The sequence below is a fragment of the Raphanus sativus genome, chromosome 3 (assembly GCF_000801105.2).
Source record: "Raphanus sativus cultivar WK10039 chromosome 3, ASM80110v3, whole genome shotgun sequence".
In the NCBI taxonomy this organism is placed as follows: domain Eukaryota; kingdom Viridiplantae; phylum Streptophyta; class Magnoliopsida; order Brassicales; family Brassicaceae; genus Raphanus; species Raphanus sativus.
In genome coordinates this window covers 9,252,442-9,274,506 of record NC_079513.1, presented here as the reverse complement: position 1 = coordinate 9,274,506, position 22,065 = coordinate 9,252,442, and the positions used below count along the sequence as shown (strand labels likewise).

General features: G+C 33.1%; 2 protein-coding genes across 4 annotated transcripts in view; both read right to left on the bottom strand.

Annotated features, from left to right (window-relative positions):
• LOC130509953 (uncharacterized) overlaps positions 1-1,406 on the bottom strand; it is a 2,308-nt gene extending 902 nt beyond the window's left edge. The window contains exons 1-3 of the mRNA XM_057006283.1: positions 1,207-1,406; positions 598-798; positions 323-407 (exon numbers count right to left, since the gene is read on the bottom strand). Coding sequence (XP_056862263.1) covers positions 323-407; positions 598-798; positions 1,207-1,406 — 486 coding nt within the window. The remainder of the gene's footprint in view (positions 1-322; positions 408-597; positions 799-1,206) is intronic.
• Positions 1,407-5,205: 3,799 nt separating this feature from the next.
• LOC108837577 (axial regulator YABBY 5) lies at positions 5,206-8,490 on the bottom strand. Of its 3 annotated transcripts, none has more exons than XM_018610616.2 (7): positions 8,315-8,490; positions 7,505-7,624; positions 6,767-6,875; positions 6,633-6,681; positions 6,463-6,538; positions 5,702-5,774; positions 5,206-5,582 (listed from the first exon to the last, which is right to left on the bottom strand). In XM_018610616.2, the coding sequence occupies exons 1-6, from the start codon at positions 8,384-8,386 to the stop codon at positions 5,706-5,708; spliced, it is 495 nt and encodes a 164-aa protein (XP_018466118.1). In that variant the 5' UTR covers positions 8,387-8,490; the 3' UTR covers positions 5,206-5,582; positions 5,702-5,705. The 3 variants fall into 3 exon arrangements, with proteins under 3 accessions (XP_018466118.1, XP_018466117.1, XP_018466116.1); XM_018610615.2 differs by having other exon boundaries at positions 5,206-5,604; positions 8,315-8,489; XM_018610614.2 differs by having other exon boundaries at positions 5,206-5,599; positions 8,315-8,489.
• Positions 8,491-22,065: the final 13,575 nt, after the last annotated feature.

Genomic DNA, 22,065 nt, shown 5'->3' with positions numbered 1-22,065 from the left:
ACACATTTAGCTTCAACAACCCTGGAAATTCCACTTCAATAATCTCTTGCAAGATCCCGTAAAAGTCTGTTTCACCTTTCACACATATCCCGTAGTTGCCTTCTTGTGCCCGACGTCTCCCATACTCATATGTATGAAAAGTGAAACCTCGTGTGAAGTACATAGATGATGTGGTGACCTTTGCTACTGGACCTTGATCAAATCATGAAAACCATACAGGATAATATGGATCGTCATAATCAACCTACAAATTAATACATCACTGTTAGAATTTACCTTAATAATAATAGTACCAAAGATTACTTTAATATGTTAATATTACCTGTCCTTTTAACCACTTGACAAAGTGCTTATCTTTCCTTGCATCCACTCCTGGTATTGCTTCTTCAACTTGAGATACAAACAAGCTGCAAATTAAACAAATGCATCATATTTCATATAATTAATTAACATCATATCATATAATACACACACGAATATTATTTACCTTTCAAAAGAACGCATCACAGCATCCTCGCAGTTGAGCAGAATATAAGTGTGGGCACTATGCTTATCCTCATCACTGAACCACCATACTTCTCTCAGTTTACCACCAACCGTCCAATTTGGCAGAAAATGTCAGGAACACCGTCTACTGCATAAGATTGTGGTACTCCACCATCATCATATCTTCTAGGAACTCTTTTCCTCGTACGAACCGTTGAAGCAAAAGTAGTATGATGGAAGTTAGATGTTTCTGCTGTCAAACTTCCAGCCACAATCGAACCTTCCACCTTTTGCAAGATTTCTTGCTTTCCCCTTCAAATGTTTTCATAGAGCGCTCATATGGATACATCCATCCATTGTGAACAGGTCCGCGAAGTTAAATGCTCGTACGGGAGGTGGACAACTAGATGTTCCATGACGTCAAAAAATGATGGAGGAAATATTCTCTAGGTTGCACACTATGATCGGATGTTGTTCATAAGTTGTTCGATGACTTCTTCCTTGAACGTACGTGTGCTAAGGTCTCTGAAGAAAGCTCCGATCGCTGCATATTGCAAATATAACTCAAATTAGTAACATTTCATAGTATATATATATATATATATATTATGTATATTATTAATTATATTTACCTGCAAGTGCTTCATGTACATTTGTTGGAAGGAGCTCAGCAAAAAGCGAATGGAAGTAGTCGTTGCATAAACACATGACAATCATGACTCTTCATCCTGAGAACTTTTGACCTCGTTCAACACACTTGACAGATTTGAAACGTAACCATCAGGAAACTTCACTTCTGATGCAACCCAGTCAAACAAAGTTGACTTCGCTTCTGATGACAATCGAAAGATGGGAACAGGAACATTTCCATTGCTCTTGATATGTAACTCACTTCTTGAGCAAATATCGGGTAAGTCCATCCTTGACTTTTTGTTATCTTTTTGTCTTTCCTGGGACGTTCAGTATTGTATTCATGATGTTGTCAAAAAAGTTCTGTTCTCTATATGCATTCTCAATGGGTCGGTGTGGCGTAAAGAAGATCTTCCAGTAAGGTAGCTCCCAAAATATACTTTTCTTATGCCAATTGTGAGAAACCCCATAATAGAACCCCATTACATCAGGCATATTACCAGAATGCTCCTCCTTGCTTCACAGTTTTCGAGCTCCGTAATAATCAATGTCCTCCTCGATCTGCTGGCCTGTGAGATATGGAGGAGGACTGTCTCTGACAACTTTGTTTTTCCTAAAACAATGTCTTATTCTTCTGTAAGGATGGGCAACAGGAAGAGAATCGACGATGACAATCAAACCAACAACTCTTCTACCATTCTTTCAGTTGAAAAGCATCCGTAGATCCATGACAATATGGACAATAACCTTCCATGAGTTGTCCAGCCAGACAACATTCCATAAGCAGGAAAGTCACTTATCGTCCACAGCAGAACTGCTCGCATCGTAAAATTGGTTTTCGTGGAACAATCATAAGTTCTTACCCCTTCTGACCACAACTCCTTTAGCTCCTGTATCAGTGGTTGAAGAAATACATCCAACGACCGTTTTGGATGCTTCGGCCCAGGGATTAATATGGTCAAGAATAGAAATTCTTTGTTCCATGCACATATCCGGCGGCAGGTTGTTACGGCGTAAGAATAACTGGCCACAAAGAATACTGTCTCCCAGACATACCAAATGGACTAAATCCATCGGTGCATAACCCAAGATAGACATTCCGAATATTTTCAGCGAAATCTGGGTATACCTTGTGAAATGTTTCCACGCCCTTGCATCTGATGGGTGAGCGACCTCGCCATCCTTCTGGACATGTTCAGCATGCCACCTCATCCATGCAGCAGTCCTCTCCGATTGGTATAATCTTTTTAACCTGTCTTTAATGGGTAGGTACCACATCCTTTTGGTACGGTACCCTATTCCTCCACGTCCTTGCGGCTTGAATCGTGGTTTCTTGCAGAATCGACACTCTTCTAACTTCTCATCATCCTTCCAGTAGATCATGCAGTTGTCGATGCAAACATCTATCATCTCCGAAGGCAACCCAAGACTATAAACCAATTTCTGAATCTCATAATAAGATTCAGCTGACACGTTGTTTCTGGCAAATACTCTTTGAACAACTCCGCCCAAGCATCCATGCAATTCTCAGGTAAATTATGATCCGTTTTAATGTTCATCATCCTAGCTGCTAGAGACAATTTAGAGAGACCTTCTCTACAACAGTGTAGTAGATTGGTTGATTTGCAGCATCTAACATTTTCATAAAACCTTTTTGCATCCAAATTAGGTTCTTTCTACATTTCCAGTTTCATGAGCTATTGTAGTAGTTGTTTCTAAAATGCATCAGTAATCATGTCTTGAACCCTATCATGATCTACCATCTGCTCCTCCTGATGATAACTAGATTCATTATGCAAATGATTCGGTTCTTCACTATTACCAGCAGTTTCAAAATTATTACTACTACTAGCTTCATTTCCACCATAACCCTCCCCATGTTGATACCAAATATAATATTGTGGTGTAAATCCTCTGTTTAGTAAGTGCTTCCATACAGTTTCACTACGAGCAAATTTTGAATTCTTGCATTTCCGACAAGGGCAGAACATCTTACCGCTTTCCTGCGTGATCGGTGTACAGCCCGCCTGGTGCATGAATGTCTCTAGCCCGCTTAGAAATGCATCCGTCACTCTACCGGAATCATCTTTATGCGAATACATCCAACTTCGTAACTCGTAAATATTGAAGCCATCAGCCATTTGTTTTTCTTTTTTCTGGTTTTTTTTCTTTGATTTCGTTTGTGTGTTATTTGAATTGAGAAATGATCATATATATAGACGATTTTCGTAAGTGGTAGGTGAAGGTATAACATGGATTTTACAACGAAAAGTTTTACTTTGCTTTTACATCGTTTTTACATATTATTTACAACGAATTTACAACGAAGTTAGCTTATTTTGAACTCCACTATATGCACGTTTTCACCAAAAGTAACGGTTATATGATTCCTCGTAAATGGCTTGTATATTTACAATGAGTTTACGACGAATTGGGCTTTCCACGTAAATCACTCGTAAATTTACAATGATTTTACAACGAAGTTAGTTACTTTAAACCACACTATATGCACGTTTTCACCAAAAGTAACGGTTACATGATTCGTCGTAAATGACTTGTATATTTACAATGAGTTTACGACGAATTGGGCTTTCCACGTAAAAGCCTTGTAAAATTACATTGGGTTTACGACGAAACGTTTTCGTTGTAACTTTACAACGAATTTACGACGAATATTTTTTTACTCGTAACATAGTCGTAAACACCATGTAAATTTACGAGGAAATAATTTCCTCGTAACATGTCGTCGTTATACACGCGTTTTCTTGTAGTGTATGACACCAATAATTTTTAACAGCCACAAAAAAACAACTCAATGTAATACGACTAACTTTAGCAAATTCATCATTCAGTACAAACAAAAACTAGAAACAAAAAAATAAATACATCTGCAGTCACGCGGATCAAAGTCTAGTTAAAAAATATTTAAGAAGAAGTTGGCGATTAAAGATAGAACTTAAATCAGTGAAGTGGCTTATCAAATTGTCAGGCCGATTTAATCCAGAATTCAGTCCGGTTCCGGTTCGATTCTTACAATTTTTTGGTTTAAAAAAATTATTTACTATATTGGAGCCATATCTAATCTTCTTTGGTTTAATTTATTTTACCGGTTTTTTTATTTATTCGGTTTTATACAAAAAACCCATAAATATATTTATCTTAATTAAAAAATATATTTTATAAGATTTTTAAAACTTAAATTTAATTTGGTTTGATGTATATAGTCTTACTTTTAAATATAATATTTTATGTTTTATTTAACTATCAAAATAGAATTAAGAAAAAAATAGTAATATCATAATATTATTATATAACTATATTTAGCACAAAATTTACCATGAAAACAAAGATTGTGTTTTATTTAATTGGATGAAAAAGTGAAAAACAAAATAACCTTTTTAACTTACAATAAAAATAAAATATTATTAAAAGTTATGTTCAAATTTCAAATATCAAATTAATAAAATAATTTATGTATATATAATTTATTTTACTATAAAATTTATATATAAAGATACTAATATATTCTAACTAATCGGTTTCTTTGGTTTATTCGATTGGATCTGTTAATATACTGAACCTCATATTCAGACAATACCAAAACACATGCTTCGGACCATAGATATGTGCATTTGCCAAAGCGAAATAGTCAACTTCTTTTCTTGTTGTCTTTATATCCGAAAACCCTAATTTGACAGTAAATATGTACGTATATACAAATTACAAAACGCCAAGCTTTGAATATTCTCAGATATTTATAAGAAATCTCTGCACAGTGGATTTCCTTTCAATCAACCTCCTACTCAGCAATTCATAAAGGTATCCTGGATATTTCTCTTGATTTCCATGTTGCAGTATTTAGTCGAATATTTTTGCAACAATTCAATACACCATCAACAATCTCTGTGATATCTTGTGTCATACAATATCTGCTATGCAATCAGTAGCTCAAACGCTAACTACTTAAGGATTCGATACAAGCTTCCTTGCCATTTCTAGAAAGTATTTTCTTCAATCAACAGTAATACGATCTTTGAGTATGGATACCATTATCAACGCAAAATACTTACTTTCTGTACATGTAAAAAAAATACTGGTAAAGATGTATGGAGGGATTGTTGACAAAACATATATGATACATAGAGGATTATCGTAAAAGTATGTAGTACATATTGTGGACTTTTGGATTCAATGTATAGGATAAAACCGAAAAGGAACTCATACATCTTGTAACACGAACCACACAAATGCCATACAAAATAAATCATAATCAGCTTATTAATAAAATTTATCTATATATGGTTTTAAAGATAGATATCGTCACTTATATAAATATATGATCAGACGGTTCCCCGAGATCATATAAATATACCTAGTGAGTAATATACTTCACAATTATATAAATAACATTTGATATATAATTTTCTTCTCAGCACTCTGTCCCATTGTACTTCAAAGCTCCAGCACTGATTATCATACACACCTATACTAATTCAGAGAAATAAAAGTAAAATATTGAAGTTAACACTAAATATATTTATAACTACGGTGAATCTCTAAAATGATAGATATACAATACACTTACATTATTAAGCTAGCTTAGCTTGCTTGTTGCTCTCCAGCATTAGACCAAAGTGAATATGAGGAAAGTGTGCCCACTAACATATGTGCAACAAAATTTAATAATATAATTACTTATTAAATTGTCATAAAAATGTCAGAGATATGTACTTAGAACACCTATATATATATATTCAAGAATGTTATTAAAGGGATAAAGTGCATCTTTATATCCCTATAATAACATAAAATAAAATATTATTAGTATTTGAACAAAAAAAATTATTATTATTAGGATAATATATGCCACTACATGTACATACAAAAAGGCTATTGTAGGGATGTGATTGGCAAACCATTTTGATGAATTTTTAAACTTTTATCTAACAATAGTTAAAATGTAGAGAAATAACTGTAAATTGTCAATGGTCATTCTTTCTATGATCTATATGGACTTTTAAAATAAATTGAACCTCAAATGTGTTTTCCTTTTAATAGATTATATATAATATATATTTTACCTATAAAAGAAACACATTTTTTTAAATAAATGTGAGCCTTTTTACAAAATGAATTTTTAAACTTTTATCTAACAATAGTTAAAATGTAGAGAAATAACTGGAAATTGTAAATGGCCATTCTTTCTATGATCTATATGGACTTTTAAAATAAAGTGAACTTCCAGTGTGCTTCTCTTTTAATAGATTATATATGATATATATTTTACCGATAAAAGAAACAAATTTTAAAAATAAATGTGAGCCTTTTTACAATATGAAAACTTACATTCTTGGCGGCGGTGCTGAATGCTTCCCTGTGGCTTATGTCTGGATTATTAGCCTTGATCCTCTGAATTTCCTCTCTAGAATTTTCAGTTTACGCACAAATCAATGAATTCAATTTTAACAAAAATAAACGTAATTATATGAATATGTAAATGTAAATGTATTTGTTACTTTATAAATTGATTGTAGGCTGAAGGTACTCGCTGCCTCTTTTCGGGAGCTGAACGACAATATAAGAAATACACATAAATTATTCTGTATGTTTACTTAGTTAATATTATACATAAAAAGAAATTGTCACTTACGACGGTTTACAACTCTTTGCTCAGAAATAGTACGAGCTGAAATTCTGGAAGAAATTTTGGTGTGGCCTCTTGAGGAAGATCCATACTCTGGCGTTGCATAGGGTGTTGCCTATTCCATATTTCATATACAATCTTCGATTAACAAATATATTAATGCCGCATTTGTTATAGATAATTTAGAATTTTCAGACTAAAATGATGAATCTTAAGGATCAAATAGCAATCATATATGTATTGTCTAATTTAGGAAATGAAGAGAGAAATCAAAGTGGACCAACTAGAGGACGTTTTATTAATTGTTAAAGAGAAGTAAAAGACAAAACCTTTAAAAAAGGAATCCAATAATATATTTAAGAGAAAAAGAAAAACAAAAGAAAGAAAACTAATGAAACCCTAACATTCATGTCAATCAAATCAAAAAGGATGCAGCTCACATCAGTACTCAGATCAAAACATAAGCTAGGGCTCTATGAAAAATAATTATGGAAAAGGCTGCGGATATAAGTTTGAGAAAAAGAAAAGGCTGGAAAAAAAATTATATAAATTGAAAAAATTTAATTATGTAATAAATTTATGCAGATGTAGACGATGGCTGGAGGCAGAAACATGTAACAAGAAGCTCAGATCTCTGTCTATATCATTTCCAAAACAAACAAAAGAGCCCTAAATTTCAGATAGCATTTTAAATTACAAATCCCTATAATTTTGGGAACTGTGAAGAGAAGGAGGGAGAAAGACCTGGAAATTAGGGCGTGAAAGCGACTGAAGAGCAGCTGCCATGTTTACAGACCACAGATTGGTGCAGTGGCCGCATCGGACGGTCACGATGTCGAACAGACTGCTGCCTGGGACACTTACCTTCACATTTTAGCGAAAACAAAAAACCTGATAATATTTAATTAATTGATTTTCTTTACTTAAAAAAAGTTTACTGCCCAGATCCATAAAATATAGTCATATAGATCAACAAAAAGCTTATATGACCATTATTCATCAGAACAGTCAAAAATATACTTGTTTTTCCTGTTAATATAGATTAGACATTCCTATGATTTATATAGTTTGCAAGGAAAAAGACAAAAATATTGACTGAAATTTAACGCAATCAAATTTTTTCTATCAAACAAAACTAGTGCCATAAGGTAGATTTCTTCTCTTTTTATTATGCATGGTCAATAGGCATACACAAATGCATGACCTTACAATATTTCACAACTTAAATTATAAATTTCTTTGAGAAAAGCAGAATAGAGAGAAGATATATGATGGGTGAAAAAGTATTGTACGAGATGGTGACTTCTCTCTGGCACCATAAACAAAGCCAAATATTTATTAGTGACAAAAATAAGTTAGACAGGTTTTAATTGATGAAAATTGTGAACGTTAGTAAGATAGTGGAACTGATGAAAAGAGCCGCAGTATTCTTTTATCAGAAGCTATTATATAGTACAAAAAGAAAATAAAGGTAGATCTAATATGCCTGGCTATATCTTTAGCTAAAAGATTTTGCAGAAAACATGCAGATCCATTATGGCTAAGCAATCATACCGCAAGAACTATGTTGCAGAAGTTACAAGGAATATAGCAAAGTTGCTCAGCGGCCGTCGCGGAATTAGACATGATCGATAGAAGGAACCAGACTGCACAAGTTTGTGTAGAGGAAATAGATAGAAGATGAATCAATTATATAGGAGAAAAGTCTCTCTCTCTCTCTCTCTCTCTCTCTCTCTCTCTCTCTCTCTCTCTCTCTCTCTCTCTCTCTCTCTCTCTCTCTCTCTCTCTCTCTCTCTCTCTCTCTCTCTCTCTCTCTCTCTCTCTCTCTCTCTCTCCTCTCTCTCTCTCTCTCTCTCTCTCTCTCTCTCTCTCTCTCTCTCTCTCTCTCTCTCTCTCTCTCTCTCTCTCTCTCTCTCTCTCTCTCTCTTCTCTCTCTCTCTCTCTCTCTCTCTCTCTCTCCATCTAGCAGCCTAGCAGACACTTGCCTTAAAACGGGTATTGTGTACTTGAACAACTATATGCTAAGGATCAAAAAAATTTTGTAACTAATAATTGGGAAAGATAATACGAAGGAGAGGATGATAGGTAAATGGCAAAAATTATTATATGCAATGCAAAGGATTTGGGAATTTCGATGTAGGGTTGTGTTCTATGTTCTTTACCGAGTAGGGTCTGCTTGACCCATGGGAGTTGCGTACCACTAAAATAATTTTTGTAACCAAATATTGGGATGTACTAACCGATTAATCAGATGTTTATAACATCTTAAAGATAATATTAAGAATTTATTTTTATTGAATCATTTTAATTTTAAACTATGAACCATTTTTTCTTTTTCTTTCTTTTACTTTCTGCATTTTAATGTATTTTTACAATGAAAAATTAGTGAAACTATTCTCTAAGACAATAACTAGTATAGTATTATTGATATTCCTTCCTATTATAAAAAGTTTCAGTTATTGCTTCGTGTAGCTTTTTAAGTGGTTAATTTTGACTAATTAGTTCATATGCTGCTGCTCTGATAAATACATTTTTACTTCTTAGTTTACATAGATAATTATTCAAAATATATATTTATATGTTTCATTAAATATACTGTAACATTTTCTATACAGTCTTTAAATTAATAATGGTAGTTATAAACGAGAACCCACTGCTTTATTTATTAAATCACTATTATATTAAATTAAATTATTGTAAATAGTTAATCATAAATAGTCAGAAACTGAAATTTATATATTTGAAATCAAATTTTAAATAATTTTAGTATACAAAAAAATACAAAAAAAAATTTAGTTAATCCTTCTTAACCGAACATATGTATACTTACTCTTATATTTCTAGTTTACATCTCTCATTTTATTTAAAATATTTATATTGATATTACACATTCTTTAAGATAATATAATATACATATAATTACAGAAAAAATGATCTGATACTCACTTAAAATGCATGTCAAGCTTTTTATTTCATGTATTAACAAAAGTTACATCCAAAATTCAAACATAATAACCAAATTAATGTTTATTTATTTTTAAAATGTTATCTCCAAATCTATTAATCATTCAATCTATTAAAAACAGTTCAGTGAAAACAATATTTCTAAATACCATAAACTAAAAAGAAAAAAATTCTTTTTTTCTTTCAAAATTTATATATCCAAACCCGACCCAAATAACTGAACCCGAACTAAAAGTATCCGAACCCGACCCAAAGTACAAAAATACCCAAAAGGGTTATATATCCTTATACCGAAATACCCAAAAATTCAAAATATCCAACCCGAACCCGAACGGATATCCGACGCCCATCCGCTATTAAATAGTAGAAAGATATAGATCCTAATTAGATAAGAACAAAAAAGGTATTTTCTGAATCATTTACAGGTGCAAATAACAAAGAGCCTCGTGCACATATCAAAAGATCTTCTGATGGTCGAGAAACATTTTTAAATCCAGGAGGTTGAATTATGAATACTTTTTCATGTAAATATCCATGGAAAAAAAATATTCTTCACATCTAATTGAGTAATGCTCCAATTCGTTGTGGCAACTATCAATACAAAATAGATTGTAGATGCGCAAATGACTGGAATATATGTCTCAGAAAACTAATCTATCTTCTTGATTAGATACCACGGCGACAAGTCAAGCCTTAAGCTTGTTAAATCATCCATCATCATTAATTTATACTGTGAAAACCCAACGAGAACCCAAAATATTCATATCTTCAAAGGCAAGAATTAAAGACCATGTTTGATTTTCATAGTGGACTCCATTTCTTCAATCATAGCATGTGTCCAATCTGAATGATCTAGAGCTCTTCTATTGTATTTGGTAAGGAAAGTATATATTTACTTGCAATCATAGCATACCTCGGGTTTGGTTAGCTACCTCAATCCTTGGATCATGTTTTATATCATAGGGAGAGACATTCTTTAAGATTCATAAGATTGTAAACAAGTCTCATGATCATGAGAAAGCTTTTGGAGGTATTTTGTTATTCTGTCTAATTACTCATTTCATAATCACAATATTCAGAGTATGCTGGATAGGAGGTGACTTGTGGTGGAAAAAAAAGGTAGATAAAGATAAATTCCTTTTTCTTCAGACTTTTACCAAAATTGAAGAAAACCAGTCTTATATTGAGTTGTGTAGGACTTGTTTTTATCTGACAAAGGAAATGAGGTTTCATCAAACATTATATCTACAGATGTAAACTATTCATGTGCCCAAATAAAGACATTTATATCCCTTGTAATGAGGATTATATATCCCAAAAAACATACAATGTGGATAATATGACTCAAAATTATGTTAAGCAAGTACAGATAATATGAGGAACTAACCCCCCCCCCCTCCCCCCCCCTCCCCAAAATAGTAATTTGCTTTTTTTTTAGAAGAACTTGAGAAGAAAAATTATTATTCAAGACTGAAGATGGAAACAAGTTGGTGATAAATTTTTCAAAACTAAAGGCTTCCGCCGAATTTTTCAAAAGAACCTTAATCTGAAACATCATGGAGAGACTAAGCTTTGTTAAGTGAAGATGCTTTCGAACAGAGATATCATTTTGTTGTGGGGTTGATGGACCCTAGATCTTGAATGCTATTATCTCAGAGATGTGTTCTAAATCTTGTACTAATAAATTCTCCTCATACATTGCTTTGAAAGATCTTAATCATGTGTCAATACTGATTCTCAACTTCTTTTTCATAAGCGAGAAAAACATCATAAAATTCAGATTTTGAGCTTTAAAGGAAAGAAAACAGGAGTAACCCGAATTGTTATCCACAAAAATCTCATCTATATTATTAAAACTGAAGTACAAAATTGGAGTGTTTGGAAATTTGAATAGGAGGATTAAAAAAAATTTGAATGTTTGGAAACTTGAATAGTAGTATTAATGAAATTTGTTTGGATACATGAATAATAGTATCTATTAATCGTGTTTCCATATTTCACTTAATTTAACAATTTAATTAATTATATTACCTTAATAATAATTTATATCATTAATTATATTACCATAATAATAATAGTGCAGATTTTTTATTTATTAGTTAATCAATATTAACTTTGTGCCAATAAAATAACAATATTAAATAATTAGGTTTTACATATGATTAAACATTTGGTTTAGTTTATTTTACTAAAATATTTTTGTTTTAATTTCAATCGGTGGAAAATTACGTACCCAAAATATAGTTCAAAGATATGATTTTGTGAATAAAATAATAACTTAAATCAATATAGTTAAAATGTGCTACATTTATTGCCACTTAATTTTTCACTCCATATAATTATTGTACTTGATAAAAAAACTCTTTCTATTTCACTTAGTTTAGCCAAACATATAGAAATAGTCTTTTTTATTAATTTATAAAATCAGTTAGACATGAACATTATCTGTTCATTTAGGTACATGTTGTTCTTTTCGGGTATCGTTTTTTTTGTTTTGAAACCAAGTCCTACTTAAATATTATAAACTTATGTGTGGATTTTGAGTTGGGTCATTCTGGATCTCGATGAATTCGGTTCTGATGTATAGAAATCTAAAAATATCTAAATAAACCAATGTCTCTAAATAACCAATGTATCTAAAATGGGTTCAGATATTTGTAATAAAATAGCCATATAACCTAATTTGGTCTAGGTCTTTTGAAGATCGTTAGTTATATTATGATACATCTAAAATATATAACAATAATTATGAAAAATAAATATTGATGTATAAAAAACTCTTCCTATTTCACTTAATTTAGCCAAACACATAGAAAGAGTTTTTTTTATTAATTTATAAAATCAGTTAGACATGAACATTATCTGTCCATTTAGGTACATGTTGTTCCTTTCGGTTATCGTTTTTTTTTGTTTTCAAAGTAAGTCCCGCTTGAATATTATAAACTTATGTGTGGATTTTGAGTTGGGTCATTCTCGATCTGAATGAATTCGCTTCTGATGTATAGGAACCTAAAAATATCTAAATAACCAACGTATCTAAAACGGGTTCGGATATTTGTCACAAAATAGCCATATAACTTGATTCGGTCCAAGTCTTTTGAATATCATTAGTTATATTATGATACATCTAAAGTATATAACACTAATTATGAAAATAAATATCGATGTATAAAAATATATTCCAGGGGCCAATTTAACAAAATATTAGTTGGCTCAGTTGAAATAAATATTTAAATAAATTATATGAACTGAAAAATAAATTAATATAAAAGTACTGTACATTTGGATTCAAAATTATTTCTTTTAACAACAAACTACACAAATATATTGATTTGTATGCAAATTTAAATTACAATGTAAATATTTAATTAATATAGAAATATGTCACATTGTTTAAACAAAATATCAATGTAAAAGTATTGTACATTTTCGTTATAAAATCATTTATTTTAACAAAAAAAAACCAAATAAATATGTTGATTGGAGATAAAATAAAACAAAGTCAGAAAACACATAGTTTACCAAAGACATTCTTTTTTTTGAACACAAACTTTCATTAAAACTCAAACATTCGAACTACAAGCAAAGGAGTTTAACCAAACTCTACCAACAACAACCAATAAACCATACAAACTAGATGTAGAGAAACCTCTAAGATAGAATGACAGCGAACTCGAAGCAAAGCTCGAATGCGTCGAAGCAAGTAACACGGCAACACCGGAGACTTGAGATTTAGTCACTTTGTATCGTGACGTTAATATCCAATCTGCATCTCGGAATATCATCGAAACAATATCCGTTGCATCTTCAGGTCTCGTATGAACCGCTACACAAGATGACAAAACGATTATAGATAAAGATACACAACTCCATTTAGTGTTTGGAGAGAAAACATTGCTCATAAATGAGACAGGGGATAAAATGGCTCGCAACTCCGAAGAGAAGGATGATAGTGATGAAGATGATGTAGATTGTCCTACCAAAGACATTCTATGTGTCGAATTTATTATAAAAGTTTTACTAAAACAAATACATTAAATAATTACAAACAAATAATATATCTCATAAAAATAAAAAATAATACCCGCACTTCGAAAGCGCGGGTCAAAATCTAGTAATATTTTAAACCTTGAATGCACATAATTGGTGATTGAGCCCATAAATCACAGTGGATACGTTCTAAAGGTACATATGCACCCGAATCTGAAAGAGAAAACAATAGCTGGGAGTTTTTTTATATTATGAAACATTCACATACGAGAGAGGTGATGGTCTTATTAATCATTATAACCTTTTTTTTTTTAGGAGTTGCGAAATTTAAAAGTTTGCATGACCCATTCATCAATGCTAGATGATATCTGAAGCCCCAACTTGTTTAGTAGAGTAAAATGCCACAAACTCTAAATTCATAAACTCCTTCTCGTCTTGACCGTTATGTGACCACCTTTTGAGTATCAAGATCGATAACATACACATGATTAGCATCAAAGAAGACCTCACATGGATAATCCTTACAAATTTTGGAATTGACAATAGATATTTTTTCATTTTTGGACATACGAGAACATCACAGAGGGGGATACTACATTTATTGGTGGTGAGAGTAGTAGAGGCCACATAAGTGATAGGAAGATATTATCCATCATCAACAATTGTTGTTTATAAACCTTTTTATGGTGTTGCATTCTTCAATGGAGCTGTTGTTGAAGTGACATGTGCAGAAGCACCAGAATCCGGAACCAAATCTGCACTTACCAGAAGACCGTAACCGAGCTAAAGCTTGTGGAGCATATGCATCATCACTTTGATGCATACATTTAAAGCAGTATGGCCAACATGACCGCATATTTGACAGATTGGTTGAGAGTTGTTGTTTGATCTATTGGAGGCATTAACTTGTTGAGAGAACTCTCACCCGCTTGTGGAGAAACCAATATGACCTCTTCTCCCAACTCGTGAGTACCTACGTTCTTTGTTTCCTCTATTTGTGTAAACAGTCTTCTGTGATTGGAAAGCAGTATATGAAAAGACATCATTGGATAGAGCGTTGTATGACTGTAGTAAGATAGCATAACTAGATATTTTATTGATACACTACAAGAAAACACGCTATATTCTGATGGACGTTCCAACGGAGGTAAAAGTCTTCGGACGTTATTGACGCTTTTCTGAAGACATACCGACGAAAACCAAAAATACAACGTCGTCGGAATTTCGTCGGAATATTCCGATGGAAATCCGAGAAAATATAGTTTGTCGGAATATACCGACAAAGTTCCGACAACTTTCCGATAATATATATTACCGTTGTGGTCGTCGGAATTTCATGAGTATTTACCGAAGAATTTCCGACGACATTCCGATTAATTATATGACCGTTGTAGTCGTCGAAAATTTGTAGCTATTTACCGACGAATTTCCGACAAAGCTTTTGACTGTTGCCGACAAATATATATGACCGTTTTATAGCCGTTTGAGATTGGAAAATAACGACGGAATTCCGACGAATATAGAAATTTTCGTAGGAATTCCGTCATGATGTCGTCGGATTGCTGTAAGCAATTTTCTATAAATGCAACCTCTCCTCGTTCAACTCATTCACTCCTCATTCTCTCTTCGGTTTCTATAATCACAACAATTCCGAGAAAATCATGTCTTCAGGAGTATATTATCGTTCGTAGATGGATAAACCTCATATGGATCCCAACATCAATTTTCTTATGGAAGAATATGTTCAAGGGACTGGAGAATTCATGAGGCTTGTTCAACAGCAACCGGATGCAAAAACTGGTATGTTAAGATGTCCCTGCCCTACTTGCAATAATAATATGATTATAAAAGAATTTATGTTTGGACTCATTTGTATATGAAAGGGTTTTCACATAATTATAAAGTTTGGTATCTTCATGGGAAAACTGGTTATGAATATTGTAATACTAGAGAACCTCAGCCTGTTAGCGAACCTCAGCCTGATGTTAGGTTAGAAGAACCTAGAAGGGATATCTATTATGGTGTAGATACTGAGCAGATGTTACATGATCATTATAGAGGGGAAGAACCAAATCCCGAATCTATGAGATTTTTTTACATGTTGGATGCAGGAAAACAGCCTTTGTATAAAGGTTGTAGAGATGGTCATCCACCCTTATCATCTGCAACTAGATTGATGGGTATTAAGACAGACTATAATTTGGCTGAAGAATGTGTGGATGCGATTACTGATTTTGTCACAGGTATTCTACCTGAGGATAATCTTGCACCAGGTTCATACTACGAGGTTCAGAAACTTATTGCGGGTCTTCAACTACCGTAAGAAGTGATAGATGTATGTATTGACAACTGCATGATCTACTGGGGAGTAGATAAGAAACATGATAAATGCAAATTTTGTAGGAAACCTCGTTATCAAGAGACGAGGGGAAGAGTTCTGGTCCCGTTCAAAAGGATGTGGTATTTTCCTTTGACGGAAAGATTGAAGAGGTTGTATCAGTATGAGCACACATCAAAAGAAATGAGATGGCATGCAGAGCATTCCCCAAATGGTGAGATTAGACATCCTTCAGATGCGAAGGCTTGGAAACATTTCCAGTCAACATATCCAGAATATGCGGAAGAGAGAAGAAATGTTTATCTTGGATTATGTACTGATGTTTTCAGCCCATTTGGAAAGCATGGAAGACAGTATACTCTATGGCCAGTTATTGTGACACCGTACAATTTTGTAGAAAACATTCGAGTCGATGCGGTTGGAGAGCTACATAACTGGAACAAAAATAATATTTTCTGGGATATGCCATATTGGGAGAGTCATCTATTGCGGCATAATTTAGATGTCATGCATATTGAGAAGAACTTCTTCGACAATCTCATGAACATAATCCTTAACATCCAAGGTAAAACGAAGGATAATTTGAAGTCAAGGTTGGATTTAGTCGATATCTGTGATCGTTCTGAACTTCATGTTGATGAGAACGGTACGGCCCATTTTCCCATTTATCGGCTGGATGGTTCTACAAAAGAAGAATTCTTTGATTGGATTACATATGGAGTGCAATTTCCGGACGGTTATGCATCAAATTTGCGGAACTGCGTTGATAGAAGCGAAGGAAAGTTTACTAGTTTGAAAAGTCATGGTTGTCATGTAATTATGCAGCGCCTCCTTCCGTTTGCTTTTCCGCACTATTTCCATGTAATGTTCATTAAGAAATTGCAGGCGTCTTATATTGTACATTTTAATTGATTTTTATATTTAACAATTATGCTTATATAAACCTAATACTTATGAAAATTTTGTCTTTTATCTATGTAGGGGATAAGTGTTTTCTTCCGCGATTTATGTACCAGAGCAGTGACTGCAGAGTGTATTAGTAATCTGAAGGCAAACATACCAGTCAGCATGTGAAACCTCGAGAAGATATTTTCTCCATCATTCTTTGATGTAATGGAACATCTTGCTATTCATCTCGCAAGAGAATTGGAACGTGGTGGTCCTGTGCAGTACCGATGGATGTATCTTTTTGAGCGTTATATGCATCATCTGAAGAAGATGATCAAAAATTTAAGCAAGGTGGAAGGATCTATAGTCGCACAGGTGATTAATGAAGAAACTACAATCTTTGCTGAAAACTATTTTCCATCAGAAGTGCATACAAAAAACCGAAGACCTGCTCGGCATGATGACAGAGGGGAGAGAGCAACATATCATGTTACTGTCCCAAGCATGTTCAGGAAAATAGGACAACTTAGTGGAAAATCCACGAAGCGGAGACTTACGGACACTGAGCACGCTTATTTGCAAACATATTTTCTCACCAACTGTGAAGATGTTCTACATTATGAGAGGTAAAAATATTTATTCATTTAAATTAGTAGATTAATATTCAATAATTTTATTTCATATTGATAATATCTATTTATATAGTGTTTATATGACATAGTTGCGTATGACTCACAGGCATGCGACTTAAGATGAGCTTCAGCAACTCATACATAAGGGATTTGCTGCATTGCTTCTTAGTTATGTGAGTCATATATCATATTACCTTATGCAAACGATTAGTTTATATTTAATATAAAGTAATTCACTTTTCACTCATATATGTGTTTTAATTTATAGGTGAATGATGGTTTGGCCAGAGGTTTTCTGTTCGATGATTGGATACGCGAATTTGTGCGGAGACCAAACTATGTGGTCAGATCATATCCAAAATATTGTACGCGAGGATATGCATTCACAAGGAAAGGTCATTCTAGGACAACATATGATGCTGGTGTTTCGTCTTCTTCCGTTGACGATGTCTACTATGGCAACATAGAAGAAATATTGGAAATCCAGTTTCCTGGTATGGTTGGATTGCGTTGTGTAGTATTCTATTGTGATTGGTATGACACCACCCCAGATAGAGGAGTGAAGACTGATGCGTTTGGTGTTACATCGGTTCATTCGCGGAGGAAACTTCAATATTATGATCCCTTCATTCTTGATTCGCAAGCTGATCAGGTATGTCAATTTATTCATAATATTTTAACAATATAATTAATGGTTTATATTTTACTAATACCTTATATAATTGATAGGTGTGCTACATCAGTTACCTTCAGGTGACGTACAGAGACGATCCATGGGTCACTGTAACGCAAATCAACCCAAGAGGACGAGTGGATGGAACTTCTGATAATGAAAAGTTACAACCAGACTCTACCAGCAACGTGAGTGCAGTTGAAGATTTGGCAGATGTTGAACTCGTTGAGAATTTTACCGAATTTGGACTTAATGTTGTTGTACATTCGGAGTCAGAAGCTGAGGTTGGGGTTTGATGAAGATTCTGAAGATTCTGATGATTCTGATTAGAAATTCTTATTATTTGACTTGTATTTATTAGTTGTTGTACATCTTACATGATTTGTATTTTTTTTTTTAAAACAACAAGTCCGTCGGTATTCCGTCGCTATATACCGACGACATAGCGACGAAATGTGGTTTCATTCAGGCTAAACATATGTCATAGGAAATTTCTCGGAATATACCGATGACATATGTTTTTAACAATTTTCATATAAAAAATATATAAATTTGGATACCGAAACTATGAAAATAACACATATTAAGTGTTTAGTATAGTATTAGATCGCAAGCGTTCAAATTTAACATCTTATTAAAATATTTATTTATGTATATCATTGTTTTCATAACATCTCATCTTAAAACTCATATACCTATACAATCATATTCATGTAATCTTACACTACAAAAACATTTTTGTGTAAAATGGTGTTATAAAAATATTTTTATAGTTAAATCATTATGTAAATACTATATATTATCAAAGATTTGGATTTTACATTTAGAAACTTGTATTCAACCCCTAAACATTAAGTCTTCGGAATTCCGTAGGAATAATTCGTTAGTAATCTGTCGGAAAAGACTGACGACTTTCCGACGGACACAATTTCCGTCAGAATATCATATTACCCGGGAAAAACAAACCGCGTGAAAATTTTCACGAACTGCCAATTGGTATATATTTAATATACCGACGGAATTCCGACGGACACGGATCCGTCGGAATCGTTAAAGATAAAATCCATTCTTCTTCTTCGTCATTTCCACCGCTCTCTCTCTAATCTATTTGACTTCTCTCTCTTCTCCGGCGATTCCGGTTGTTAAATCGGCAACAACAACAGGAGATTCCTCTTCCCAACCTCAAATCTCGTCCCCCACACCCACAAATCATGTAAGTTTCTTAAATATATAAAGGAATTTCATTTTTAGGGTTTATGAAGTTAGATTTTAGGATTTGAGATTGTTTAATTTGTATGTTTAGGATTGAATGGATAGTTTAGGATATATTACTTAGGATTGTTGTTTGGTTGGTTGTTTTAGTTTTTTTTTCAAATTATATAGTGTGTTCGTTAAAATTTAAAACATTTTTTAAAATTTTAAAACATTTTTGGGGTTTCCAGTAATATATTATAGATAATAAAAAACGTTTATAAAATTTTAAAATATATTTAACAACCTTTTCTATATCTGTAAACGTTTTTAAATATTTTATATAGATAAAAACGAATTAATTTTTTTATATAGATAAAACGTATGTAAATTTTTGTAATATATTTAACAACCCGTTTTTTATTTTATAAATTTTTTAAAAATATTTATAATTTTTAATACATACATATAAATCTTTTTTGAATGTAAGTTTTAATTTTTAAAATATTTTATATATATAAAATCGATTTTTATTATTTTTATATAGATAAAACGTTTATAATTTTTTATATATTTAACAACCTTTTATATATTTATAAATTTTTTAGAACATTTATAATTTTTTATACATACATATATATAAATCATTTTTAGATTTAAATATATAAATGAAAACATTTTAAATAGAAAAGCTTTTAAAATGTTTTTGATGTATTAAAATTTATTTTTTTAGGTCCGAGGATGCACACCGTTCCGCAGTCGTTCCGCACCCCATGCCGGCCCAGGTAGTTTGATGAGCAGTTCCCGTGCATCGGGATCGTCTCTCGAACAAAATTCGTTTCCAGTTATTCCCGCATATGTTCCCGGTCCAGCTGCCGATCCTGCTGCTGCTCCGCAGGATCCGGGGGTCATGCCAGTTGAACTATTGGTTCAACAACCAGGTCGAGAGCATCTCCTGGTTCTCCATCCCAACCCACGACCGGGACATACATCTTGGTTAGTATTTTTATTTTATTTGTAGCATTATTTTTTCCATTAATTAACTTTCTGACATGCATTTTTTTTTAAAGGTTCGACAAGTCGAGCAATGGCATTGGCAGGAGCATCAACCAGATGATGTATTCCATGCTCCATTTCGGATATTCGAAGTGGAGTATGATCCCTCTCGACGACCGGGAATTGTGGTTTCGTCAGTTTGCGGTAACTCTTCAGTTTTTTTTAAGCATTTTTCAATTTTTTTTATATATCTACTTATTAAATTATGTGTGTTTTGTAGCAAGAATTCACTTAGGAATCCGGTCTCACGGAAACAGTCCGTCAGAAATTCAACGAAAAGGCCATGGACTCTTATACGAAGCAGATCAACGCATGGAAGACAGTATGGCTAAAAAACAAGAGGCCCCGGTTCATCAACATGACGGTGTGGGAGCAGTTGATAGACCATTGGCAGAAGGACAAGTCACTAGAGACATCTCATAAGAACTCCGCCAACCGGAAGAGGGATAGTGGCGGGAAAGGTATTTATGTGCACAACCTCGGCGCTTTCTCTATGTCCTCTAAAGAGGATCAACTTGTAAGTTCTATTCTTTTTTATAATTATTTATCTTTATATTTATTTAAATAAATATTTTTATATATTATTTGGCTAATGCTTTTTTAGATTGAAGCAAACAACGGTAACTCCGTTGATCGTCTCCATCTCACTAAGGAGGCTCACACTAACAAGAAGACGGGACAAATTCAAGACCCCGTGATCAGAGAGGTCATTGAGTTGGTGGAAACTCAAAAAGAAGCTTTTCTAGCTTCTCAGCCTCTCTCTGATGACGCTGATTCTATGGAAGTTTCAACCAAATTGTCCCGATTGCAAATAAACGAGATGGTCGAAAAGGTAATTTTTTTATTAATTTATTTCTTTTATTATGTAGTTTACTAACTTTAAATATTTTTGTAGGCGGTTCCTAAAAGAAAAGGAGGCCGTTTAGTTGAGTTGGACCGCCGTGCTTCTTCGTGTCCGGCTTTTTCTTCGCAAGTTCCGTATGCTGATCCCATGATTCTGGAGCAGCTACAGAATAAAGATGAACGGATTGGGGCATTGGAGGAGCAAAACGCCATTATCCTTGCTGAGCTGGCGGATCAAAAGAAGACCAACGCCGAGATATAAGAGAGGCTAGATCGTTTGTTTCCTTCGAATTCTTAGTTTTTTCTGAATTTTAAAACTTTCTGAATGTTTCTTTTTTTTCTATTTCAGTTTGTATGAATTTAAATTCTATAATATTATTAGTTTTAAATTTCAGATTTTGTTTATTTATTAATTTTTAATATTAAAAAATATTTATAAATGCAAAAAAAAAATTAAATGCACAATTCCGACAAACCCTTGGTTCGTCGGTATATTCCGATGAAACACAGTCGTCGGAATATACCGACGAACACATTCCTCGGACTATTCCGACGACCACAATTCGTCGGAATTGTGCATTTTCCGACGAAATGAATATTCCGAAGAGTGTTGTGGTCGGAATTTTCCGATGACAGAATATCTGTCGGAAAATAATGTTTCCGATGAACTCCGTTTTCGGAAGATGTTGTCGGAGTGTCGTTAGAAGTTCGTCAGAATGTTGTTTTCGGT